Raw genomic sequence first — 17,641 nt, forward strand, 5'->3', positions numbered from 1 at the left:
TCTTCACATTGGTTTTGGTGTGATCTTGTTTTATCTGAACTGCATTGTAGACCATTGGGACAAAGAAAAGCCTTGTTCCCATGAAGGAATTTCTACCAGAGTGAAGAAAGATTAACCTCCCGAGTAATGAATTGTGGAAGTTTTCAGAATATTGCTTAAATATCAKGCTGAAAATATCAATACAATTGCTTGTTTTTGCTATCTTTTGAAAAACTAGACAGACTGTAAAAAGTAGTCCTACTTCACCATCTGGGGACAAGGACATTTGTAGGTTTGTTTGGTTTTGGTTTTTTTTATATTGCGGAACCTCTAAGATATTCCATAGGTCATAAATCATCAGAGTGTCCAATGAGCTTTGAGGCGGAAATGATTGCAGTAATATCAGAAAAACAAAATGGGACTTTGCCTCAGGACCAAGTCAGTCAAGCTTTTCTACCGTTTGAAGGTTATGTCCGCATGAAGCACAGATTCTCTAATGCTCAGAGGAGCTTATGGCCTTCGTGACACCAGAGCCAGTCTGATTTCTACAAGGCAGGTAAGTTGATTATTTAAGTCTTTCTTCTTTGTCCGATTTATTGAAAAATAACTACTTAATTTAAAGTCAACAATTATAACAAATATGTATTATCYAGCTTTGGTGAGATATGTTTTAGGTATTAAGCAGAAAACAGAATTGAAGTCATTAATGAAATGATGTTTTGAGTATATTAAATGCATTATCTAGAATAAAAGTGTTTTTTTTGTGGAGTCATGATTAAAACCTAAGTGTGTTTAGTGTGTTTCAGTGTCACTTGGTGTTGTGATTTTACTCTCAAACCCTGCCAAAAATGGTAACTTAAACAATACACAATAAGTGTTAAATAATACAAATTAAATCTGTATTTGAAAATAATCACAAGATTAAGAATAAACTCAGAAGATTTAATTCCTCCATTGTCAATATGTCCCTGCTTAATTTCTTTTTTCTTTGACCTGAATGTCTTTACCCACTCTGATGAAGAGAAAATCTATTGACTGTGTATTTTACGATATTTTACAATATTTCTAATTGATCAACTAAAAATTTGGTATACATTTTTTTAGATTTTTATGCTTGGTTTAATATTTCAACAGTTTTGCAGCACGGATTTCTATATGTTTCATAGACATTCTTATGTTTTTTTTGTTTTTTGTTTTAACCTTAAGTACATACTTTGGCTACTCACCAACAGTAGGCAGCCTTATTTGGCCTATGATAATATCTGACTGACAAGAATACTGATTTAACTACTGTGTGCACTACTGTGCACGACATAATCGACAAAATCTGCAACCCTTATTTCTTTGATGGAACAATTAAACCATATGAAGTGTTAGAATTAGAATATATGATAGAACAGTCATCATAAACTGCGATAAACTTTAGCCACATGTCATTAGACTGAGCAAGGCAATAAAATCTCAGGTTCAATGACAGGAAGAACGTCCTTTATTTTTCATCAGTGAGAAGCTTTGAGATAAACCAGATAGCGAACATGTTATCAGTGAGCTGTCAGTAAAATAAGATGATAGAAATGTGCCGGCTTTTGTTCTGTGTGTTTCTGCAAAGGGGGACATTTCAGGTAACATTTGGAGGTGAAAGCTATTAGAAGTGGTGACTGGTCAATAATTTACCTTTACAGGAACACAAACCGATTAATAAGTATACCAAACTGAGGTCAATTCTGTGTAATTGCCTAAGCTTGTACTAAAATAAGCAAAATAAATAAATAAATACTTTCTTTGAGCTTTTTATTACACTTTTAAGGAAATGTCAAATACCCCCTTTTTTCTTCTGGTTACATTTGGAGGACTACAGACTGAAATAAAATATAAAAGAAGTAAGGTCCACAGATTACAAATGAAGGGTTTTTTTTCCTTCAAAACTGTTTATAGGCCTTTTTGTCCAAGTTACGCTTTTTAGCAGATTGAGTCTGACTATTAAATGCTTTGATGTGCAGATTAGTTTAGAGCCAACTCAATGTTTGCAAGATGCCCGAAAACCTAAATTACTAAACCTAAGCAGCTTGACAGCTGTCATTATCATTCAGGATTACTGTTTCTGTCTTTAGCACTGTGTTGTTTCACCACTTTTAGAAGTGTTCACACTTGACAATGATCACTAAAGTGTGCTCTAGTGTTCTTGATAATTTGTTTTCGTCATCAAGGTGCATTCAATTGCCATCACAGAAATCCACAATCTGAAACTGTTAGAGGAAAGGTTAAGGAATAAAACATGCTTCTATGTGGAACGCAGTGAAAAGTAAAGGAAATTTTCCGATATCTTATCGAGGACAAAACAAAGGGAAGAAACCAATGGCTGGCATGGAAAACTACCCATAAAACACCTCTGGAAATAGCAGCGTAAAGTTATCATTGTTCTGTTCAGTTTAAAGGGCATAAAGATAACAGCCTGTGACTCTAATGTAGTAGTAGACCAGTGTATAACGACATCTTTTATGTAAAACTGCAAATGAAGCAAAACTTTTTATAGTGTAGGATGTTTTAAAACAGTTTTATAACATTCTCTTTGATTATATAAATAACAGTAGAAAAAACAGCCAAGCTTTACAAAGGGAAATTATATGAGGACATCGTAATAACGCCACAATTTTAGATTGTGGTGTTACCAATATCTGATCTCTATCTCATCTTTTTATTTCCATAGGAGACTGAAAGGTACTCGCTACCAACATGAGCACTGAAAGTGACGAGCATATCATTGATACCAATCACACCTCAGTTCATACGCTGAGCAATAAAAATGAAAAGGAAAGAAGGCGACTCCGCTACATGCAGAAAGATGGCCGGTTCCTGGTGGCATTCCAGAAGCCCCCTGGAGACTGGAGCCCATACATACTGGACATCTTCACCACCCTCATAGAGATTCGCTGGAGGATGATGTTCCTTCTCTTTACCCTTTCTTATATTCTCTCATGGATCTTCTTTGGTCTCTGCTATTGGCTCATTGCCTACATACATGGCGACACTCAGAGTTCAGATAACAATCCTTGCATGGACAACGTACGCGGCTTTACTGGAGCATTCCTGTTCTCAATGGAGACCCAGGCAACTATTGGTTATGGCCACCGGGGAATGACTGAGAATTGCATTGGGGCTATTATTGTGGTCACCGTCCATAATCTATTTAGCTGCTTTTTCGACACCATTATCATCGGCATCATTGTGGTTAAAATGGCATCTGCCCGAAGGAGGTCTCAGGCGGTGCGTTTCAGCAGCTCCGCAGTGGTCAACCTGCGGAATAGGGTGCTGTGTCTGTCATGGCGTYTCGGAGACTTTAGGGGTAACCACATTCTGGAGGGAGTCGTCAAGGCCCATCTTGTCCGGCATGTGAAGAAGCGAGGTTCTGTTGTGATGCTGTACCAGGATTTGGACCTTGAGAACCCACATGTTGTTCTCGTCACCCCCACAACAATTGTTCACAAACTAAAACCAGGAAGTCCCCTTTACAGAATAGGTCCAGATGACTTGAAGAGGAAGAAATTTGAGCTTCTAGTCTCCTTCACCTACACTGTGGACTCCACAGGGATGCTCCATCAGACACGCACATCCTACACTCCTGCAGACATCCGCTGGGGTCAGCGTTTCCACGATATACTGAAAGTGGGGAAGAGGCACTACCACGTGGACTATGCTATGTTCAATGAAACCACCTGGGTGCCAGTGCCCATGGTCTGTGCAGAGGCTTATGAAAGAGGGAGTGGACACCCTAATGAGCGCAATTCACTCTTACCATCAGTCACAGGGAACGGCCACATCTACTGGGCCACCACTAACATCCCCGAGGAGATAATAGTGCAAACATCTTTGTAGGGAAACAAATGCATGTACTTATGACAAACTATTTTACTGTGCATACTAAATATGAAATGTGAAACCATTTGAAAGTGTTTGTATATACATTTGTGTCCAAAGCTTCTAATATATTGGTTCATGCATTGTAGGCAATAAGTTGTGTGTTTGGCTAACAAATGGAAATTTAATAAAGCTTCTTTTTGTCACTTAAAAGTGCATTTCTTTACATTACACAACATAAAATAATTATGTTTTCTATGTGAAAGTCCTAAGAAAGAGAAGTAGAATTGTCCCATTGTGAGTGGGGAAGTTAAAGAATTGGTAGCATATTTACACAGTACACAAATATATTATTTTAATCTGTCATAATTTACAGTGACTTCTATCATATGCATATGTTCAGATATAAACCATTCTACTGTAACTGATTGTTTTTTTTTTACTTCAAAGAAACACTGAAATAAACAGGGTCATAAGATATTAGTGAGTGTAAATCTTGTGACATACATTTCCAGTTAATTTGTTTCTATGATGTCATTAGAAAAATCAATAAATAAAAATAAAATAAACATTTTTGACACAACAAAATGAGACTGTATTATAACATATTCTTATTTTAGGATACAGTAGTTAAGTATGTGGTATATTTAATGCAGTTAAATACCCCTGACCAACTAACATAATCATCCTAAATTGATAATAATATTAATAAGAATGAGATAAAAAAAATAATGATGTAAATCTTTATATACCATATGAAACATGCTAATTTCACCATATAATGATGAAATTAAGAGCACAAAGCCTCAGTTTTCATGTGTATTCGTATTAGATTTCTTATTTGTCTGCCTCCCATTCGGGGTAAATTGCTGACAGACGTCTCTTTAAGAGCAACTTTGTTTTACGGCTGAACAGCGCCTCCATGTGTTCATATATTGTATATGATGACTTTGGCTAGTAAATTACTATTTTTTCACTCGGTTTATGTTGGTGTGTTTTAGAGGACAGATGTAAAACACCGATTTAGAACTCATTTCTTAGTATATCTGAATTAACCTCTTTCCCATAAACATCAAACAAAACTAAATGAAACTGTTAACCCCTGGAAAAGGCGCTCCTGCTTCCCATTGGCTGTTTCTGCTCAGTGGGCGGGGTTTTTTGGAGACACGTGTTTTACAAAGTCTTGTCTTCAGAACCACAACTATCTGCTTCAGTGTCGCTGGAGAGGGTTATGGCTGGGTTCAAAGCTGCTCACGGGAAACCAGGAGACGATAACAAACCGGACAAAATAATAAGAAGGCGGAGGAGAGCAAATCTGTCGCAGCTCGGAGTTATAACGGCGAGAGAAGAGCCAGTTTGCGCTCCAAGATCCAACAGGTAGGTGATATGTCTGATTTTGGAAATATCCTATTTCATTTATTAATTGCACATATTAAAGAGATTTGGTGACTTATTTCACCAATCGAAAAGTTCCGTTTGAATGACAGCAATGACTGAAAGCATACATCATTTCATGATTGTGCAAATCATTTATTTCTACACTTTTCAAAGATTAATGCGCGGAGTGCACTGAGAAATCACTTGAAATTGGTTTACTTTTTATGACCATGCTTATTAAAAACGGCAAAATTTAAAACAATAATATCATATATTTTTTAAATCGGAAATTGCACGTATCATTTCACAAAGGAAAAAAAAAAAAGCTGAAAATCTTTAATTTAACGATATCTTTAGTTAAATAATTGACATAGTTATTGATCTTTGAAACAAAACAGAGCAGCTTTTATATAACCACTTTCCATCTGCCTCAGTAGTTAGCGCCATCCGATAGCAAATGCAAAACAAACAATCACAGACTGTGATGACTCCGCGGGTCTTCATTTGTCACCATGTAACAAATGACAGCATTAAGTGACATGATGCAGAGCGGGCAAGAGGCAAACAGTTCGTCTGGCAAAGAGCTGGTGACTGTGGGGACTAAGTCTTTAAAGTCAGAGATGTGTTTTTCGCAAAGATAAACCGGAAATGTTATGCTTGTAAACATTTGTGGAATATGGTGTGCATTCCCATATCAACTTGTTACTGTATGCAGGTTGACACAATAATGACTTCTGCGTTTTATTTTCATTTAATGTTTATAGGAAACATAGCTGGGTTAAAAAAAACAAAAAACAAAAAGAAAAAAAAACTAAGTCCCATATTTCCACGTATTTCCAGTCAATCCTGATGTGAAACCATTAACTGACAACAATAAATGCTGGTAGTAGGAAAACTGATACTTTGTAATTTATGCACAGAACATTGAAAGCAAAAAAAAGAGAGACACGTATCTGCCTAATTTTGAGTTTAAAAAAGAGCAAATAAACACCCAAAAGTAAAAAAAAAAAAGTGGAGCTGGAGTAGCTTTGGAACTAGCAGAGCAGGTTGCATGTTCATTGCAATTTGTAGCCTGTGGTGTTGTATTTTAATGGGTCTCTCATCCACTGTGTCAATACCTTTTCTGTTTTTTTCTGTCCTTGATGTTCTGTTTCACAAAGTGCAAGGTTACTGGTTAAGTAATAATGCTTTTTTTTTAAAGTGCAATTAAAATAGCTAATACAATAAAATTGATATTTGAGCATTTCATCTCCCTGTGGTATACATGACAGTGTACAATCTGTAACTTCTTAATAGCATTTAAGTACACTGAACAAACATTTTTGCAAAAAAGCTGCATGATAGGAATAAATTTAAGTCCACGTGCATTGTTTATACTTTTTAACTTCATTGCGTCTGCTGTAACAATACTGTTAACTTGAAGCATGCAATCCAGTATTCAGACAGCATGTTATAATATGATTTTGTTCTTGTCTTTATATGTCATAGCCCCTGTCACTGATGAGACTCAAAGCAAGTGTCAGAGAGGAGTGAACTACCCTCACCGACGGTGCACAGCACTGCCAGAGAGGAACATCCTCTCCACAGGCCCGAGTCCTGTTGGCCACATTTCCTGCCCTAGATTGACCCCCAGAGAACTCAAAACTGTTTCTCCAACGCTTCTACCAAAAACTGAGACTGTTTTCCAAAGCAGAACCGGCCCAGCCCCCACAGTTGGAAGTGATGGGGAGCCTGCGTAGCCACCGTTACAGCATCGTGTCCTCAGAGGAAGATGGCATGAAGTTAGCATCCATCGCCGTTCCAAATGGCTATGGGAATGGCAACGTAAACAAAGGACACATGGAGCAGCAGCGTCAGAGCCGCTTTGTAAGCAAGGATGGCCACTGCAATGTGCAGTTTATCAATATGAGCGAAAAAGGCCAGCGCTACCTGGCAGATATCTTCACCACCTGCGTGGACATCCGCTGGCGCTGGATGTTTGTCATATTCTGTCTGTCTTTTCTCTTGTCATGGTTGTTTTTTGGACTTGTCTTCTGGGTCGTGGCACTTGTTTATGGGGACTTGGAGAGCGAGACTCAATTATGTGTTTCCAATGTGGACAGCTTCACTGCTGCCTTTTTGTTTTCAGTTGAGACCCAAACCACAATTGGCTACGGTTACCGCTACGTGACGGAGGAATGTCCCATTGCTGTTTTCATGGTGGTGTTTCAAAGCATTGTGGGCTGCATTATTGATGCTTTTATCATTGGCGCCGTCATGGCCAAGATGGCAAAGCCCAAAAAGAGGAATGAGACTCTTGTGTTCAGCCACTATGCTGCGGTAGCAATGAGGGACGGTAAGCTATGCCTGATGTGGAGGGTCGGAAACCTGAGGAAGAGTCACTTGGTAGAGGCTCACGTCAGGGCGCAGCTCCTCAAGTCCCGCACCACAGTGGAGGGAGAGTTCATTCCTCTGGATCAGGTAGACATTGACGTCGGCTTTGACAGTGGGATCGACAGAATCTTCCTTGTATCTCCGATCACCATCGTGCACGAGATCGACGAGGACAGCCCATTCTACGAGATGAACAAGCAGGAGCTGGAGACCTCCGAGTTTGAGATTGTTGTGATTCTCGAGGGTATGGTGGAGGCCACTGCCATGACCACTCAGTGTCGGAGCTCCTACGTGGCCGGCGAGATCCTCTGGGGCCACCGCTTTGAGCCAGTGCTCTTTGAAGAAAAGAACTACTACAAAGTAGACTACTCAAGATTTGACAACACCTACGAGGTGCCCAGCACTCCCACCTGCAGTGCTAGGGAGCTGGCTGAGAAGAAATCAAATTCTTCCAGCCTGAGGAACTCGTTTTGCTACGAGAACGAAGTGGCTCTGGAGAAAGTTGAGATGGAGGAGGAGTTTGAGGAGGACAAGAGCAGGTTGATGAGGGACGCTGAGGTTAGTGGTCTGGAGGATACAAGCACAGATTTGGTTTCAAGCTCAGAATGCAACCTGGACTCTTTGCCTTTAGAAGCAAGACCTTTCACAGCAGAATCAGAGATATAACTGCAAGACGTTTTAAATGGGCTTTAACTTTATCCTGGTTGGTGTTTTTAATAATTGCATGGCAGTTTGTTAGCAACCAGGGTTTAAAAATCTCTGTGCAGAAGCAGAGTGTGCACTTAAAACCAAATATAAACTTCTTATATAATTTATGGAGACACTGTTTGCATGGATTGTGTTATAAAATGGGTTACATGTATCACACACACACAGTGCAGTATGTTCTCTTAACAGGATATAAATTAGAATATTTTATTAAAAAGCTATTTTCCATTTGATTAATTACATATTCCTTGTTTGCACATGCGCAAAGAAACATCCTGAACTTAATATATATATTTTTTTGTTTTCTAAGTGTCACACAGGATTAAAATAAAAGTTTTGAAAATAGTACTCAAACTTGTTTTAACGGTTAAAATTACCAACACAAAAAATGGGTCTATGATTGTTAATGAGCTGGTCTCTTAGCAAAAAAACTTTCAGTCTTCTTAAATGTGCTGGTTTAATGGTCAAATAGAAAAGGAAAAAAAAACGTATGATTTGCACAAATTCTGAGTAAACTAAGCTCCTCAAACTATCAKCTTGTCCATGTGGAGAATCTTTTGCAACGTGTGCCTTAACAACAGTTCTGGTCTACAGGAACCCAGCTGGTTTCACTCTGATTGAGCACACACTGCATTAGATCTCACAGAGCACAGACACATGAAGATGTGATTTTTTTAAATTTTTTTTTTCTTGCAGATTTCTGCCACTTCTTGCAGGTTTTTGTGTTTTAATGTGCAATACTGGCAGGTGTCAGGAAGAGACATGAGGCCCGATCATGAGCCAAGGCAATGAATGTTAAAGCTAAGTGCTGCTAAGTTACATATTGTATAGACGGAAATCTCAGAGCCAAACTGTATTAGTGTTATTGTTTTCAGATTGCAGATTGCACATTAGTGTTTTATCTAGTTGTAGACAAGCATGATTATGTGGAGTGTGTTCTCTAAAGCTTCAATGCACTTCTTTTTTTCCGCAACAGAAACTTCTTCCTCCAAAGACAAGCAGAAATGGCTTTACTGCTCAAAGTTAGGTATGTACGTATATGCTATACGTTAAAAATAAAACCTAATGTCTTTCCTCAACTAGCAATGGTTGATTGATGAAGGATTGGTTGAACAGATTATTACCACAGTTTACTCTATATATACATCATTTTTGACGTGAGATATGCAGAATCCAGATACATTCTAGTTACACTGCTTTCCAAATGTATTCATACCTTATGAATACCTTTTTCATATTTTGTCCTGTTACTGTTTTGTCCCAAAATTCAAAGTACTAACTGGATTTGTAATTTAAAGACCAACGCGAGTGGTGCATAAATGTAAATTAAAATGAAACTTTTGTTTTAGCAGATGACTATGCCTTGATTCAAAAGACAAAAATGTAACCGAAAAGCTACATTTTAGTGTTGTCTGACTAGAGCACCTTCATCCACATCTGTCGCTTATATGAACGACTCACCAAACCCACCAAAAAGAGCTACAGACACTCATTTGAGCTGTGAAAGCCGATTTTCTCCTATTTCACAGTTATGAACTTCTTTGTATTGGTTTGCAATATAACGTCCAGATGAAACACACTCAATTCTGTGGTTTCAAGCTGACAAAATGTGGAAACGTTTAAGCGGTATTAATGCTTTTGCAATGCAGTGTAAAGTCGTCTCAGTCCTGGTGAGGTCATGGCTGAAAAGATGCTTGCTTTGGGTGGTTAACGGTCATCAATGTTAACTGATATTGCAGTCACGATTAAAAAAAAAAGAAGAAAAAAGAACATCCTGCAGGGATCAAATATACTCATTTTAGTCTTACAGAAGGTTTAGTTTTAGTCGTCATTGTAAGAATTAACCTCGTGGATGCCAGAACACTGTAGTGTTTCTGTTTTAGGTTTTTATTTTTCTACTGTCTTCCCACTTTCCTGCAGAACCCAGACTGTACAGCTTTTTTTTTTTTTTTTTTTAAATCTTTTGTAAATTATATTGCACTGTATAGTGATAATGCAGATAAAACTATTTATGTCCTTGTTTTTTTTCAATAAAACACTAAAACAAATTCATTTTGACGTTGATGCATTAATAAAACTTGGTTGAATGGTGGCACTGTGTGTGAAGCTTTGATGTTTCTCCAGGTTTTCTGTTTTGTTCTCCAGATTTTATTTTATTTTTTTCTCTCTTTGACTGAAATTGTTGACGCCTGTAGCTGCTTAAGGGACGACTGTTTTTTTCGAATGTGGTGCTTTGGTCCAAATTCCAGTCTGTCTGTCAGGGCTCAAAACCATCGTTTTCTATAGCTCAGCAAAAATGACTCGGCCCGGTTCTGCGAAAGCCTGCTGTGCTACATCAACTTACTCTACTGGAAGTCATTTTCAGTGACAGCAATGGAAAAAAAAACTCCTCATTCACTCCTCTTAGCCTCTTCCAATAAACTGTGGAAAATCTATGTAATCTGCAAGTGTCCTGAAGAAAGGTTTTTAGAGTCAGTTGTTCAAATTCAACCTAATTTATTTGGTAGCAAATTTCAAATATTTCCAGAGATTACCAGAAATTATAGATTTTAGATAGTGACGTGTCTACACTAGAAGAAGATCATGTTGCATAACAATCCAACGTTCCGGTGGGGAGACACAGTCAACCTCCAGCTCTCCTACATAAGCATTACTACACATAAAAATGTGTTAATCCATGCATTTGGCCAATACTGTTGTATTAGAGATGAAGCCGTGTTTGAAAAATGACACAACTGTCTGAGAATTTACTCACTTTCCATTCAGTGCTGCACTCTGCCTTCACAGACGGACGCAATAATGCAGCAACTGATTGATCAGACACATCCGCAGTGAGGCAGCATGCCTATTGGATTTGTTTCTACACAGGAAGTGCTCGATGCCTGTGGGTTTTTTCCACATTAGCCAATGAAAACGCCACAAAGCAGGAGTTTGGTTTAAAAAAATAAATATAAACTAAAAAGCAGGAGTTTCCTGTTTCCCCCCCCTCCCCCAATTTGAGATGTTTTAGGCTTAGATGGGAAAGGAAATCATAAAGAAAAGAAAAATATAAAGAGAACTTGTATAGTTCTTAATTTTCTGGCAATTAAGGCATTAATGTAAAACTTTTCTCCTGAAGTTTTTTTTGCTGTTTTTTTTTAAGCAATATCTCCTTGAAATTTAAGGTACAGCATTTAAACGGATGGCGCTGTTCGGGGTGCTCTGAAAGAATCGACTGCCATGCGTTGGCCGGCGAGCTCATGTCGATGAGGCTGATGACGTCTTCCCCTGAACTGGCTCATTAACCACAGACTGATCCGCTTGACCTTCAGATTAATGAGGCAAACATAAACACGAACAAGTCGCAGCCTCTGAAAAGTGACACGCGGCATAACTGGATGTTAAAATGAATGACGAAAACGAAGAAAAAAACAAAAAGTCACACTTTGTATTACCGGCCACAGCATAGACTTGTAGGACATAAATTACAACCTGTGGAAGTGTATGCTTTCTGCTCCTGCCTGTTACAGCAGGCAGAGAACTGGTTCGTCTCAATGAATGTCACTCAGAAATTGTTTTATGCTCATAATTTTAAAGAGTGTTATAATTGTTGGCATATTTATTTCACAGGAGGAAGCATTTCTGCTCTAGATATGTAAAAAGACATATCACAATTGTTATCCCAACCCCACATGCAGAGCATCTGCAGCTTGTTACCCTATAAATAGCTGTTCTCTGTGTGCCAGAATTAAGGCTCTTCAATGAACTGGTGAGATCACCACACGGCATCGTTGACGTGAATGCTGTCCTTCACATTTTCATAGACTGATTAAAAATAATCTGTTTTTGTGTTACTGTGAGGCCCAAAGGAAAATGTAAAGCTGTGAAATAGTGGCATACAGAGGCTTGTCTCATCTTGTTCAGGTGACCAGCAGGCCCATGAATTGTCAGGATGCAGTTTTATTGCAATGTTTTTAATATGTTTAGCTCTGTTGCACTTGGTGAGAAAGATTTTGAGATCCCACAACTACAGTATGATTGGAATCAACATTTGAATGTCTGCAGTAGGTATTGCTGTTGCCTTGCAGCAAGAAAGGTCATACAGATTCAAATACTCCCGCTGGGGTCTTTCTGCATAGAGTTTGCATGTCCTCTGTGTGCATGCATGGGTGCACTTTGGTACACTAAATAGGGCTTCTTTAAAATATTTGTATAAGTTTTAAGAAGCATATCCACTTTACATAGATTTCTTTCAACAGTTGCTTTCTTCTTGCCACATAAAATTATCACAATGACATGACTATTACATAAGTTCTTTGGTGATACTTAGCAAAGAAGTTTATTATCGCCCCACAAATGAATCAAATGCATGCTGAATTCTTAGTTTCTTGTTATCTTACATCCTGGTGTACTTCAAACCACAACTTGAGCCAAACCACGCTTGATTTGTAGCCTGGGATGTCTTCAAACATCCCTGTGATTTAGGTCAAGCACACATCCATGCACAGCTTTAAAACGGTCTCAAACTGTTGGCAAACATTTTCCCTCAAGAGCAAATGGCTGAGTCATAAGTGGGGCTATTTTGTTGACGGATGTGCGGAGGGGTTTCCTTACTGTTAACAGAGAACCCCCATGCCCCTCCCACCATGTTATTTTTATTAGATTAAAAATTCAAATCACGATAACCTTGTACGTTCACAAGCGCAAACAAGCACACCAGCTGCCACTCTTTTTTAGCCACGTTACTGACAGCTGGGTGTCTCATGACCCTCGGCGGAGATGGAGAAGAGTCCAACAGTTACAATATGTTGGACAGGAATCAGAGTTTTTCCATTCGGCTGTCCTGCTGAAAGACAATATGCGTATTTATTCGCTGTGTGTGTGTGTGTGTGTGTGTGTGTGTGTGTGTGTGTGTGTGTGCGTGCGTGNGTGTGTGTGCGTGTGTGTGTGTGTGCGTGCGTGTGTGTGTGTGTGTGAAGTGCCGCAGCGTCACAGACGGCCCTCATCGTATCAGCTGACTCGCAGCCCTGTGTGTTTGCTTGCTGTTAGTGTATTGATTTACTTTACGGTTCACAGTTTGCTTTCTCTTTTACATACAAATACATCTCCATTAACCCGAGACTGTTTGCACACATTGTCATTCGGGCATAGTACACTTACAAACCTGTAATCACACTGCTATTTCTAAGCTAGTAACTGCACATCTATTCATGCCGCTGACCTTTATGCTTTTGGCTCCGGCTCTTCGCATATGGACAAACACAGCCAGAGCCAGGAAGTGATACCTAGGCTACTTGGTGATCACTGTAGAGCCTTGACCTCCTTGCACTGACAGAACTTATCTTTGTGTGGTGCCATCCTTTGTCGCCTATCTGCAAATTAGCCACAATAGATTAGGAAGAGCTTTCAAAGGCACCATGTTGTGCAGCCTGCATCCACATAGGTTCACTCTCAGAGCAGATAGAAGTAATTATACTTGGTGAGGTGAAAGGGCCATGGCCTCTAATCCGCATCCTCTCTGTAATTGTCTGGATGCATCTGTGTCAAGTCTCTGAGTCAAACAACATATATACTGTTTGCACTGTACAACAAATGTATATAAAATTGAGAACTTATAGAACACAGGATACTTGAGCAGCACCCATGAAGACAGCTCAGGAGAGATGGATACCTCTGAACTCGGTCCAGACCTTCAGTGATAAAGGTTACCAAAATCCAGCCAGCTACTATGTTGAAACACTTTGCAACAGCTGCTGCAATGCCAGACAGTGCTCACTGTATTTATGTGTGCTGATGTCACCCGACATGCCAAGCTGTGTTCCCTGAATCAGAAAGCTGACGATCACCACCCTTAGATTTTATTCACACTGAACGCACATTCGTTTCCACGTGCGGCTTCACTTTTCCACCAACAGATTTCCAGCTTCTAAGGGGTTCGGTCTGTTTTTCTAACTCGCCGTGCATCTCCTCCATGAGACAAATTGGATGCAGCAAATCTGTATTTGTGAATGGAGCTCATGTTTTGCGTATGGATTGGGCACAACTTTCCACTGAACACGCCGCTCTCCAGCACCCTCAGGGCAAAGTGGTTTCCAGAGCCGAAAAGGGCCCATAGCCATGGTTACTGTAACCATACAGAAGCAATCAGCAACAAGAGCTTTAATAGGAAACACTCAATTGAAAAATGCATAGCTTTTATGATAAACCTCTGCTCCACAATATTTTCTGATGTAATTCTTACTTATTTTTGGATTTCTTATCCCTGTCCAAGATTATTATATGTACTTTTCTTTTTCTATTTTGCTGTTTTTAACTCATTCTTATTCAACCAGATGAGGTTGGGTGTCTACATAAATGAATTAATCAATATACCTTTAAATTACAACCATTAAAGCACACCTTCAGATGAATTTAAGACTCAAAATGTCCATTTATAACTAAGCAGATGGATTTTGTATGCTTTATTTTGTGTATTTTTGATGATTTGTGGCCATAAAACATCACAAAGACATTCTCTATCGGTTACGGTTATGATGCATGTTTGGGTCAGAAACTGTTATGAAATATGAGAGATTTTGACCCCTGAACAAACTCTGAGTGACCTGCTGTTGGTTGAAATTATTTATTTACTCACACCTGCAGCAGATTATAAGTAGATTATGAAAAAAAAACATTTCATGGGTTCTCAAAGTGTGGCACAGTGTCGCTGAGGTTAGTACTAATTAATAGCTGGTGCAAAAGTATGAAATGAAGAAGAAGCCAATCAGAATCTATGAGATAGAAAAATTGTACCAAAGCTCTCACTCAACCATCTAAGGTAAAAGAACATATATTATGAAATAACATCCAAATTCAAACACTTTATTTAAACAATTTACAAGAACTCTCCAAAAACATATATATAAAAAATGAAAAGCATGGGACTCATCTAAAAAATGAAAGGGTGGGAAAATAATAATCACTGCTAATCTTCTAGAGGCTTACTAAATTCAGGAGTTTTTTCAAGAGTTTTATTTTACTGTTATAGGGTTGGCTATTCCATGGAAGAGTAGAGTAAATACAGAAAAGACTTTAGATTTTTTTTTTTAATAAAACATGCATGAATCAGTGACTGACCACTAAACTTGCAAGCATCATTAACAGAATAAGCAGATCTAGCAAATTTTTTTTCCCATGCTATCAAAAAATAAAACACATTGTCAATTTAATGCTAATTTCTTGTGAGTATTCGCAGTTTACATATTGTTACAAGGCAATACTAATCACTCTCATTTCAGCAAAGCTTATTCGCATCAAAATAAAGGTCAGTGAAATGTCAGGTAGGAACTGTGCCAAAGATGATCGTACAGTGACTGCTAACCCTCGGAAACAAGCAACTCAATACATATGCACACATACGCAACGGTGGCCAGGAGCAGAGCATGGGGCAAAGTGAATGCAATCATTCCCTCCTTACTTTAGCTTTAATTCACGCAGAACAAGATTAAAGGATCCAATCAGCAGTGACATTGAGCCAGGCACCCCATGGAACGGGACACCAGAAAGGCCTAATCATTCTGCTCCGCCACAGTGAGTCTACCAAATCCCCTTTAGACGAAGCAGATGGTTGATATCATCTTCTTTCTTTTCCAGGTGAGATTATCTGCCAGGCTTCAAAGCGCACAAGTGAATATTTACAACGGGATGGCCCTCCTGCCACGCAGATGTGGGACACTGATGTTGAGATTCTTCAGAGACCAGACAGGAACAGGACTGGTCTGTGTTAATTGACATCAAGTAAATATCACATCCTCCCGCAAAGGGTCAAACCTCATGGGAAGGCGAAAGAAGGAGTTTCACTCTACTGGTCTAATTTATTAAAAAGTACATCTAATTCTATGTTCTAACTTTAGTAATGTAATATTTTTATTATTATTATTATTATTATTATTATTATTATTATTATTATTATTATTATTATTATTATTATTATTATTATTATTATTATTATTTCTAATAAGAAAAAAAGAGTCTCTATTAGTCTTTATTCTGCTCAGAATATAATTTCTCCCCACAAGGAGATTATTCTTCGCGTCACAACACAATTTTCTCCCACCGTCCTGCTTGTCCTGAGATTACAGAGGTGGCTTATGCTTGGTTTAAGCATGTCTTGTTTTAAGCAGATCTGCCATAAGGAAACAACAAAGCCACAGAAGCTTTAACATGTGACTTATGATTAGAAATTTAGCTGGGAAAAAAAAAAAAAAGCTAAAATAAATAAATAAATAAGGAAACGATTTCCCTTATACTGTTATTTTGTCCATTAGGGTATTATTGGGTCATAATTATTCAGTCACAGACAGAAAAAAAAAACTTTGCAAAATTTGCAACAAAAGTATGTTTCCAAATTGGAAAAGAAAGGAAATAAGAACCAGAGGGGTCTTACTTTCTTATGGGCACAATATTTAGGAACCGTTTGTGTAATAGAAGCCGTTTCTGCTCCAGTGGAGCATTGAAAACAGGGCATGTTTTCAATCTTTGTCAGGAGTAAAGGGGTAACAGGAGGAGAACAGCATTGTGCCTCTTAAGGACATCCATACAGTAAAAAGAGGGTTTGGTGTTACACCTGAAGGCTCGGGTAGTCACAATTGTGCTCTTATCTGGTGACTTGCCTTGTCACTTAAAACACCTTGGAAGGACGCAAAGTGACCTGGTCAGCAAAAACCAACCTGGTCATATAAAGATAAAGATAAAAGACAATTAAACAAGGAGCAAGTATACAGAGAAAGTAGATCTCTAGACTTGCAGTGAAATGAATTGCAAAACTATTAAAAGCCTTTGAGCTATTTATATTCTGTCATCTTACTCCCAGGTGTGATTTATTGGGATATGAGGTGATAGAACACAAAGTTAATATATACTGTAACTGTGAAGTGGATGGAAAACAAATGCATGGTTGGGAAAGACGTACTCTGTGAGTGTTGACTTTTGTCGGTTTGATTGGAAATGCATAACGTGCTTTTCACATTTTTATTTGCGCAAAAGAACGTTAAAACATGTATAGACTTTGACACGATCATGCACTACTGCGTGATGTGTCTTCACTCCAAATTCCAACGGAATACATAGACGTTTGTAGTTGTGACGCAACAACAACTCAAGAGGTACAACCACTTTCGGAAGGCTTTCGGTACTCAAGCAGCTCACCATGAATGCGCATGTGATCCACGATCCTGCCAGCTTGAGAGATTACTTTGAAACGGAGACGCAGCTCATATGACATTGTCATTTTCCCAGAAGCCCAGATTATTTTGTGTCATTTAAACATTGGCAGACTTGGAAGTAATCTGGGCAAAAGTCAAACACTGAGCCAGGTCAATTTGAGGCACAA

The 17,641-nt window shown here is 38.6% G+C and overlaps 2 protein-coding genes across 2 annotated transcripts; both read left to right on the forward strand.

Annotated features, from left to right (window-relative positions):
- The first annotated feature begins 150 nt into the window (after window positions 1–150).
- On the forward strand, window positions 151–4,308 carry LOC103468830 (inward rectifier potassium channel 16-like). Its single transcript, XM_008416179.2, has 2 exons — window positions 151–535; window positions 2,687–4,308. Exon 2 carries the CDS (start codon window positions 2,713–2,715, stop codon window positions 3,850–3,852), a length of 1,140 nt encoding a protein of 379 aa, XP_008414401.1. The 5' UTR covers window positions 151–535; window positions 2,687–2,712; the 3' UTR covers window positions 3,853–4,308.
- Window positions 4,309–5,058: 750 nt separating this feature from the next.
- Window positions 5,059–10,383, forward strand: LOC103468829 (inward rectifier potassium channel 2-like). The gene is made up of 2 exons (XM_008416178.2): window positions 5,059–5,211; window positions 6,700–10,383. The coding sequence occupies exon 2, from the start codon at window positions 6,934–6,936 to the stop codon at window positions 8,248–8,250; it is 1,317 nt and encodes a 438-aa protein (XP_008414400.1). The 5' UTR covers window positions 5,059–5,211; window positions 6,700–6,933; the 3' UTR covers window positions 8,251–10,383.
- Window positions 10,384–17,641: the final 7,258 nt, after the last annotated feature.

This window comes from Poecilia reticulata, linkage group LG8 (assembly GCF_000633615.1).
Source record: "Poecilia reticulata strain Guanapo linkage group LG8, Guppy_female_1.0+MT, whole genome shotgun sequence".
Classification (NCBI taxonomy): domain Eukaryota; kingdom Metazoa; phylum Chordata; class Actinopteri; order Cyprinodontiformes; family Poeciliidae; genus Poecilia; species Poecilia reticulata.